The sequence below is a fragment of the Lampetra fluviatilis genome, chromosome 62 (genome assembly GCF_964198595.1).
Source record: "Lampetra fluviatilis chromosome 62, kcLamFluv1.1, whole genome shotgun sequence".
NCBI lineage: Eukaryota > Metazoa > Chordata > Hyperoartia > Petromyzontiformes > Petromyzontidae > Lampetra > Lampetra fluviatilis.
Genome location: NC_136336.1, coordinates 3,039,387 through 3,049,568, shown reverse-complemented (window position 1 = coordinate 3,049,568; position 10,182 = coordinate 3,039,387). Strand labels below are relative to the sequence as shown.

The 10,182-nt window shown below is 49.9% G+C and overlaps 1 protein-coding gene across 1 annotated transcript; it reads left to right on the top strand.

Moving 5' to 3' along the window:
• The first annotated feature begins 344 nt into the window (after positions 1–344).
• On the top strand, positions 345–6,171 carry SEC61B (SEC61 translocon subunit beta). The gene is made up of 4 exons (XM_078881543.1): positions 345–430; positions 2,049–2,146; positions 2,690–2,794; positions 5,284–6,171. The coding sequence occupies exons 1-4, from the start codon at positions 428–430 to the stop codon at positions 5,369–5,371; spliced, it is 294 nt and encodes a 97-aa protein (XP_078737669.1). The 5' UTR covers positions 345–427; the 3' UTR covers positions 5,372–6,171.
• Positions 6,172–10,182: the final 4,011 nt, after the last annotated feature.

Here is a 10,182-nt window from a genome sequence, read left to right as displayed (position 1 = left end):
GTTCGCGAAAGCCTCCTGCTACGCGTCAAACTCATGGCAAAATAAACAACAACAACTTTATTCCAGATTTGAAGCTTTCGTGACTGCAAGGATTCATACTCTTAGTTCTTTCGGTAAAGTCACGTAGGTAAAAAAATGAAATAAAAATTAATACAAATAAAATAAAAAATCCGAAACGTCGTGATTTTTATTTCATTTTTTTATTAATTTTAATTTAATTTTTTACCTACGTGACTTTACCGAAAGAACTAAGAGTAACAACAACAACAACGACGACGCGCCGCTGCCGCTGTCGTCACTTCCTGTCCTCGCTCGCGTGTGCCACGTCTCACTCCGCTCGCCTCCTCCCACCCACCCGCCCCGCAGTCTCTCTCATCCTCATCCGCCTCCATCTCGCGTCCCACACCGCCTTCCGCACCCTACAACCATGGTGAGAGAGAGAGAGATATGGTTATGTATAAGTGTGTGTTAAAAAATGTGTGTTTTTTGGAAATGAAAGATTTTAACAGCAGTAGCGCAACAATAAGTTACATTCGGTTTTTATGTTGAACGCTCTTTGCCGAGGCCTGCTTGCTCGAGCCGAGCCTACGGGCTTGCCTGGAAAGCCGCGCCGCCTTGCGCGAGCCGGTGGGCGGCGGCGCAGACCAAAGAAACCACCACCGTGTTGGGTTGATGGGTGGGTGAATGAGTTGTGGAACTGCTTAAATTGAACTAATAGTTTTAACAACAACAACATTTGAGACGAATGTGTTGTTTGTGTGGTTGCAAGCACGGACGGCTGTTTGGTTATAATCGCGGACGTATGTTCCAGATGTTATTCCTTTCGTCTTAAGCGCTGTGTGTGTGTACGTGTCGATCTGTTATTTGCGTCCCATTATTCGAGTCGTTTCGAGATTTCTACAGCTACGTTGCCTTTAATTCGTCATTACAATTATCCCCAGGGTGCACTTTATAAACGAATTCGAAGTAAAAGCGAGTTAAGACGGACAATCGTTTAACTCGTCTGGCAATTAATCGCAGCGGTCTTAATCCAGCAGTGGATGGACCATGACAGTTGCCGATGAATGATAAAGATTTAACTGGCCATTAGTGACCATGAGTTAATGGTTAATAGAGGTGGGCTTGCGAAGGACACGTCATGGTAAGAAGGCAGTGGTGGACGATGGCCGATACTGGGGATCCTGTAGAAAAAGGGGTCTTTGGCCTACTCTTCCACGCCGACCAGACGTTTTGGAAGTGCGCGGTAGTACTCACACTTTACTCCCACCACATGTGACCTGCCAAATCGACTCGCTATGATGTTGGTCATCTTGTGTACAAATTAAAAGCCACTGATTTCCTGCTCTCATGAGCATTGAGGCATTGGTGATCATCTCCAGTTTACAGCCCTGCAGAGCCAGTGCTGGAAACGCCACATTCCCATGGCGGAGGTCAGTATCTCCATAGGATGACCATTATCGACTCTCCCCCCCCCCCCCCCACAAAGTGGTATATATTTTAGCGACCGCGGGGTGTATGATGGGCTGAATCACCCCCCCTACCCCTCTCCCCCAATGCATGCCTGCCCTTAAGAGGTGCTCGCTAACAGCCAGAGGTCGCAATCGGGTACCCGATACCCGTACCCTACCCGATACCCGGCTACCCGTACCCGGCCGGGTACGGGTACCATTTGCGACCCTGGTGCGGCCGGGTACGGGTACGGGTAAGCCGTGAGTCACTGGTGAGTAACCGTTTGTCACTCATTTCCAACGTCTTGTCTCTTCTTACAATTCAAGTTCCTAGAATCAACCCACCCGCGCCTGCAACATGGCTTCATCCCAGAGGTCGCAATCGGGTACCCGATACCCGTACCCTACCCGATACCCGGCCCGGGTACGGGTAGCCGGGTATCGAGTAGGGTACGGGTACCCGATTGCGACTGGTGCGGCCGGGTACGGGTAAGGAATCAAAACCCGTTTGCGACCTCTGCTAACAGCACTCTCCTACGTCGGTGTGTGAAGACCGTGTTGGGGTGGCGGGGGGTAACCTCTTTGTCTTTTGTGTTGCAGCCTGGCCCCGCAGCGAGCGCCTCCACCGTGGGAGCCAGCGGACGATCGCCAAGCAGGGCGGTGTCCACCCGGCCCTCCGGATCGTCCGTGCGGCAGAGGTACGACCTGGGGTGGCGGGAGGCAGTACAGCAAGTAGTGCAGCATTGGCACGGCACCAGCGGCTTTGCCGCTCGTTTGCGGATCAGTTTAACACGTAGTAGAGGGCTTTCACGACCAATATCATCCATAATACAGGTTTTTTTTAGATCACGTAAATATATATACATGTGTCGTGAAACCCGTCACCACCCAACACAGCCAATTAGTAAGGTTTGTCACGTAAACAGAACGTGCCAATTCATTACTAGTACAGCACCACCGGTGTGTTGGAGAGCCAAGCCAAGATTGCAAATTTTGTGGCTTGGGCCATTTCCCGGAACGTTAGCCTAAAATGAGTTTGTTATTAACAATGAAAATGCGCACCTTCTGCGCCACGGTAGGTGCCGGAGATCTCGCAGAATAAAAAATAAAAAAAGAGCCGGCCATGTTTTGCCGGCGTCACGGTCAAAAATGTTTCCTTGTTTGATCAATTAAAAGCGCCACTAACTCATGCATGCTGTGATCTCTGTGCAATCCACCGAACCTGACTGGTGACCTCGCAGGAAGGCGACGAGCAGCGGAGGCAGTAGCGCGTCTCGCTCCACCTCTGCCGGAGGATCTGGGGGCATGTGGAGGTTCTACACTGAGGATTCGCCTGGACTCAAAGTGTAAGTGTGGTGGCAGACCCCCCTGCGGTGGTTCTGGCTGTCCGCAGACCCCCTCCACCGAATAATACAATCTGTCCCGTCGGCATTGGGGTTGGTAATTGAATCAGAATCAGAGTATTTAATTTAAACTGGAGGAATCCGATGGGCTATCAAGTAGTTTGGCAGGTGTCCAGTAGTTTCACAGATGTCCCAGTAGTCATCACAGGTGTCCAGGAGTTTCACAGGTGTCCCAGTAGTTTCACAGGTGTCCCAGTAGTTTCACAGGTGTCCCAGTAGTTTCACAGATGTCCCAGTAGTTTCACAGGTGTCCTAGTAGTTTCACAGATGTCCCAGTAGTTTCATAGGTATCCCAGTAGTTTCACAGATGTCCCAGTAGTTTCACAGATGCCAGTTGTTTCACATGTGTCCAGTAGTTTCACAGATGTCCCAGTAGTTTCACAGATGTCCCAGTAGTTTCACAGATGTCCCAGTAATGTTCACAGATGTCCCAGTAGTTTCGCATGTGTCCAGTAGTTTCACAGATGTCCAGTAGTTTCACAGATGTCCCAGTAGTTTCACAGATGCCAATAGTTTCACAGGTGTCCAGTAGTTTCGCATGTGTCCAGTAGTTCCACAGATGCCAGTAGTTTCACAGGTGTCCCAGTAGTTTTACAGATGTCCCAGTAGTTTCACAGATGTCCCAGTAGTTTCACAGATGTCCCAGTAGTGTCCACAGATGTCCCAGTAGTTTCACAGATGTCCCAGTAGTTTCACAGATGTCCCAGTAGTTTCACAGGTGTCCCAGTAGTTTTACAGATGTCCCAGTAGTTTCACAGATGTCCCAGTAGTTTCACAGATGTCCCAGTAGTGTCCACAGATGTCCCAGTAGTTTCACAGATGTCCCAGTAGTTTCACAGATGTCCCAGTAGTGTCCACAGATGTCCCAGTAGTTTCACAGGTGTCCAGCAGTTTCACAGACGTCCAGTAGTTTTACAGGTGTCCAGCAGTTTCACAGATGTCCAGGAGTGTTCACATATGTCCTGTAGTTTAACAGAGGTCCAGGAGTTTCACAGATGTCCCAGTAGTTTCACAGATGTCCCAGTAGTTTCACAGATGTCCCAGTAGTGTTCACAGATGTCCAGTAGTTTCACAGATGTCCAGTAGTTTCACAGATGTCCAGTAGTTTCACAGATGCCCCAGTAGTTTCACAGATGCCCCAGTAGTTTCACAGATGTCCCAGTAGTTCACAGATGTCCCAGTAGTTTCACAGATGTCCCAGTAGTTTCACAGATGTCCCAGTAGTTTCACAGGTGTCCCAGTAGTTTCACAGATGTCCCAGTAGCCCAGTAGTGTTCACAGGTGTCCCAGTAGTTTCACAGGTGTCCCAGTAGTTTCACAGATGTCCAGTAGTTTTACAGGTGTCCCAGTAGTTTCACAGATGTCCCAGTAGTTTCACATGTGTCCAAGAGTTTCAATGGTGTCCAGTAGTGTTCACAGATGTCCCAGTAGTTTCACAGATGTCCCAGTAGTTTCACAGATGTCCCAGTAGTGTTCACAGATGTCCAGTAGTTTCACAGATGTCCAGGAATGTTCACAGATGTCCTGTAGTTTAACAGATGTCCAGGAGTTTCACAGATGTCTCAGTAGTTTCACAGATGTCCCAGTAGTTTCACAGATGTCCAGTAGTTTCACATATGTCCCAGTAGTTTCACAGATGCCCCAGTAGTGTCGCAGATGTCCGTTTGACAGCCGGTAATCCGATAACTGTTTTGGAGTCGATCAATGCTGGCAGCAGCAGCAATGCACTCCGCGTGTGCCGGTGCTCGCTTCACGGCGCTAGCCCCTACTAGTCGCTCAAATGCTGCGCATGCGAGCTTTGTCTTGTCTTGTTTGTAGTCTGCATGCCTGCGTTTCCCCTATGTCCATGGTTGTAGCTGTCATGCACGTCCGTGTGAATGTTTCTGGGCGTGCGCACGCATGCGTGTTTGATCAAAGGAACGGAAGTGCGCCGGTGAGCTCCGCTGCGCTACGAACCTTCCGACACGCAGTTAGATTCCCGCTCGCCGCTGGCGTTGGTGGTGAATAGCTGGGCCTCCCCTAGGTCTACTGAGCCTTAAAACGAGTACTTGGTGCGGTGTGTAAACATCGGCACTGGGGAGACAAATGGAGCCGGGTGTGGTGCTGGCCACCGACCCCCTTGTGTGCCATTGCGGCCTTAAGAGGCGCTTGCTAACAGCATTACCCCCACAGATCTCTGACTTTGTGTATTTCCGTGTCTGTCTGTGTGTATCCGTGGGCTCTTGTGTGTGTACATATGTGTCTGGACGTGCCTTTGTCTTGTATATTTAACCAGATGTATTTGCTGTGTGTGGCTGTGTCTAAGTGTTTCTGTGTCGAAGTGTTTCTGTTGCATGCGTGTTGCTACGTTTCTGCATGTATATATATGCCTCTACATGTGTGTGTCTGTCGGTGTCCGTATGTCTGTGTGCCCACCCACCCTACCCCCACAGTGGCCCTGTTCCTGTGCTGGTCATGAGCCTGCTGTTCATAGCCTCCGTGTTTATGCTGCACATCTGGGGCAAATACACGCGCTCGTGAGCTGTGACCCCCCACAACCGCATCGACCAGGAGCCCTCGCAAGACACGCACAGCAGCAACAGCATCACCGGCAACACCAGCAGCAGCAGTAGCTGCATCAGCAATACTATCAAGAGAGGCAGCAACAGCAGCAGTATCAGAAATACACAACGCACCTCCGATGAGCACGGCTGGCTACGCACTGTGCGAATGAAGTTCTACAAACAACACCAGTAGCAACAGCAGCTATAAAAAAAAACTGTCAAATGGTTGAACTTGCACCACCATCAACCACGGAAGTCGTCACAGCCTGATGTCACAATCACACCTCGCCATCGCTTCTTTCCTTCTGCCAGATCCCGCGGCAATTGCACATCTGACACCCTGACCAATGTCTGCTCTTCCAAGTCTCATCACCACACCAACCACATCTGGCTTGCGTTGTAATTTTACCACCGCCAATTCCATCGATCAATCACCAATTGCACCGTGACCAATTCGATCACCGGCAACAAGAAGCTTTTCCGCCGCCAACGTCTTCGACGGCAATCTGGGGCCCGATTTGGCTGTTTTCTCGCCGGGGATTTTGGCAAATGACACACACACAAGTCCGCTCAGTCTTAAAGTGTCACGGTGACGGCTCGTGCGTGATGGCTATGTGGTGATGGCACGCGCGTGCGCACAGGCGCGTGCGCAAATCCCGTCGCGTTTGGGACCAAATGGACACCCGTCTAGCGACCCGTGTTTGAGCTCGAGACTGAGTTGTAGACTCACCGTTGCAATGCTGTAATTGAATCGTGCTGTTGGGAGCCCGCCGTTCACCAAATAAAAACCAATACACGTCACCTTTGCCCCCTCGCCTCCGTCGGGTCCTACTTGCCTCATGCCGTTCAAAGCGGGGAGGGGGGGGATGGGAGGTGGTATTCATCCAGCAGTAGATTGACTTGACCGTGGCCGATGATGGCTTCTAAATGTGACCGTATCACAAGACGCTGTGCGGAAGGAGTGGGGCGTGTTTATTGAGTGAGGGTGGGGGGCGATGGTCAGTCGGGGGCAGAGGAGGGGAAGAATTCTGGACATGAACAGAGAGATGTCGGTCTACAGTACAAGCGTCTTTGAGTATGTGGAACTCCATCCTTGTAATAAGTATAACCTGTAAAAACAAAGTTTTTCACTATAAATCCTTTATATGCGTGGCGGCTAGAGTCCTCTTGTCCTCTGGCTTGAGATGGCTGCCACCTATGGGTCAGATGATTGCATTGCACCATTAAGCAATTGGTAATTAAATATAATATTTTTGTCCTAAAAAGTGTACAATTTTGGAAAAAAATGTTCACGAACATTAATTGTCACGCACAACGAGTCTGTGGAAAATGTCAGCTCGATTGGATCACGGAAAGTGGGTTAAAAAACGACCGAAAGATTTGCACGGTCCTAAGCAAGCAAGTGAACTTAATATAAAGGATTTAAAAAAAGATGTCAGTTTTGTTGCCAGATAAAAGGGTAAAAAAACAATTATATTTTTTACTGGCAAATGAGTTTCCAATGGTGTAAATGCTTACCCCGAGCTCTCATACTCTGATGGTGCATTGTCTTTGAGTTGTGTGCCTTTTGGCGTCATCTGGTCCAACACCATGTGAGACTAGGCTCTAAGGAAAGCTGTCTCGGGTGTGGACCAATCAACTTTAAGGACAGTGCATACATCATCAGAGTTATGTTTTTTGCTTGCATTATGACTGCAGGTATTGTGGTCTATGCAAACATGACTCCTTGTAAAAAAAGGTGTCAGTTTTGTTGCCAGATAAAAGGGTAAAAAAACAATTATCATATGTGGAACTCTTTATGAGCCTAGGTCCCCATGTATCACTTCTGAGTCTGAGCCTCTTACCCGAGTCGAACGGTTCTCTGTGCGAATCGACGGTGAGTCTCTGGGTCTGTATGTGAGTATGGCAAGGAACGAGACGGGGTCGTAGACCCAGGGCAAGAGAGGAGGAAGGTTCTGAGAGCTTCGTAGACTTGCCACAGGGGCATGGAGTTGACGGCGCTAGTGGCTGGGCCGTGGGGCAGAGGTCGCAAACGGGTTTTGATTCCTTACCCGTACCTGTACCCGGCCGCATCAGGGTCGCAAATGGGTAGCCGTTCCCTACCCGAAATGAGTGACAAACGGTTACTCACCAGTGACTCACGGCCTACCCGTACCCGGCCGCACCAGGGTAGGGTACGGGTATCGGGTACCCGGTTGCGACCTCTGCCGTGGGGACAGCGGAGGTGAACGAGGCCGACCTCCATCGCAAGTTCCTCGACCTGCAGAGAGAGACGGCCGCAACTGGAATTCTCACCGCTGCCTTGGCCATTCCAGACCCCCCCCCCCCCCATTCCACTGCTTGGGTTTGGCAGCGCTGGAAGAGCCCATGTGTTTGAACGCGCTCAAATGCTGCAACCACGCACTGCTTCCAAAATATTCAAGTTTAATTTATTAGGTATAGCCCTGTGAGCCATTCGGCTCTTGAATCGGGTGCAGCCGCAACAAACAAAACAACAAAAACATGAACAAGAAAACATCTTAAAGTGACTGTGTGACTGAGTGCAAACAGAAAATCCATGAAAAGACAGCAAAATATTGCAGAAAAAGCACCGTACACCAACGCTGTGTGCAAAAATCCCAGTGGGATGCAAGTCAAACAACAACAACCATAAGACAACTTAGATTAATCTTCTTAGGTTTTTTCGGTAAAGTCACGTAGAAAGTAAAATAAAATAAAAACAAAAATCACGACGTTTCGGAGGCAACACAAGTCTCCGTCATCAGGTGGGACCGTCACAGCCAGATTAGCTGTATCAAGTGAGGCAATGATTCAAGATGTAATCCCTTAAAAGCGAGTTGAGGGGGGAGGGAGAGGGAGGGGGGAGCTCATCAGACTATGGTAGCCAATGAAAGGAACGGATCGGGAGGGAGGGGGGGCGAGGCCAAAAGGGTGGGCGATGGACGTGGAAGCGCTTGTGCGCAATCGGCCAATTACTGCACACGCCAACACAATGGAGCGATTGTGCGCAAGCGGCCAGCCACTGCACCCGCCAACACAATGGGCAGAGAGGAGGAGGGGAGGTCTAATACACATGATAGACAAAAGAACGAAAATGATGATGGGTACAAACTTAGGGGGAGCTCATCAGACTATGGTAGCCAATGAATGGTACGTATCGGGAGGGAGGGGGGGGGCGGGGGGGGCGAGGCCAAAAGGGTGGGCGACGGACGTGGAAGCGCTTGTGCGCAAGCGGCCAATTACTGCATACGCCAACACAATGGAGAGAGAGGGGGAGGGGGGGTCTGATACACATGATAGACAAAAGAACGAAAATGCCCATGTTTATACCAATGCTGGCTGAACAATGAAGAGAGTACTGTTAAAATAACTGGGGATGTTAACACTCGGTAAAGTACAGTAAAATAGTGCCTGTCAGATAAGATGGTCCAAAAAATTTGTGATTAAGTCTTTTTTGCGTGGTTGATAACATCTTTCCAATGATTACTAAGTTTGTACCCATCATCACGGTGGAAATTATGTCTGTGTTTGTATATTTGTATGGCTTCGTGTAAAAACCTTTGATGGTAGCCGGGAGGTTTGGCTACCATAGTCTGATGAGCTCCCCCTAAGTTTGTACCCATCATCATTTTCGTTCTTTTGTCTATCATGTGTATTAGACCTCCCCTCCTCCTCTCTGCCCATTGTGTTGGCGGGTGCAGTGGCTGGCCACTTGCGCACAATCGCTCCATTGTGTTGGCGTGTGCAGTAATTGGCCGCTTGCGCACAAGCGCTTCCACGTCCATCGCCCACCCTTTTGGCCTCGCCCCCCCCTCCCTCCCGATACGTTCCTTTCATTGGCTACCATAGTCTGATGAGCTCCCCCCTCCCTCTCCCTCCCCCCTCAACTCGCTTTTAAGGGATTACATCTTGAATCATTGCCTCACTTGATACAGCTAATCTGGCTGTGACGGTCCCACCTGATGACGGAGACTTGTGTTGCCTCCGAAACGTCGTGATTTTTGTTTTTATTTTATTTTACTTTCTACGTGACTTTACCGAAAAAACCTAAGAAGATGATTCCTTGCAGTCACGAAAGCTTCAAATCTAGAACTTAGATTAAGGCCATCAGTCTAACTCTGTACTACAACAAACAAACATGGCCAAACCGATAAACCTTTCAAAAATCACCAAAATAAAGCCATAAAAGCAATGAAACTGATCCTAGTGATCATAGGGAAAATATAAAGGCACTGGCACAGAGTGGACGCGAGGTGGCGGCTTTGGCCCACGGCGAGGGGACCAGCCGCCCTGTGGATCGTGGAGGAGAAAGCCTCGCGGAGACTCGAGACGCCTTTTTCTTCTTCAAAGGAGGGTCCTGGTCAAGTTTTGTCCGCAGTTGGGGGAGCGGTGGGCGTCGGGCGATGTTACTGCAGCTGCTGCTGGTGCTGCAAGCAGGTGGGGAGCGGTGGTGGAGCGGTTAGCGCGCTGCGCTACGAACCCGGCGACCCGAGTTCGATTCCCGCTCACGGCCAACACCGGTGACGATTATTTGAACCGGTCCCTGGCCTCGCCTAGGTCAACTCAGACTCAAATGAGTAGCTGGTGCAGTGTGTGAAAATTGCCACTACGGGAGACAAAGGTCGTCGGGCGTGGTGCTGGCCACCCAAACCCCCTCGTGTACAGTTCTGACCTTTATAGGTGCTCGCTAACAGCACTTGCCCCACAGTCTGGGATCTTTGCTTTGCTGCTGCTGCTGATGTTTGTAATCCCAATTGAGAGTGATTCGCAGGCAATGTTTCAGCATTG

What these genes read in the sequence shown, in the direction of transcription:
- SEC61B (XM_078881543.1), top strand. An exon ending in GGATCGTCCGTGCGGCAGAG is followed by an intron (nt 2,147 to 2,689) that starts GTACGACCTGGG and finishes GTGACCTCGCAG; the next exon opens with GAAGGCGACGAGCAGCGGAG. An exon ending in GATTCGCCTGGACTCAAAGT is followed by an intron (nt 2,795 to 5,283) that starts GTAAGTGTGGTG and finishes CTACCCCCACAG; the next exon opens with TGGCCCTGTTCCTGTGCTGG.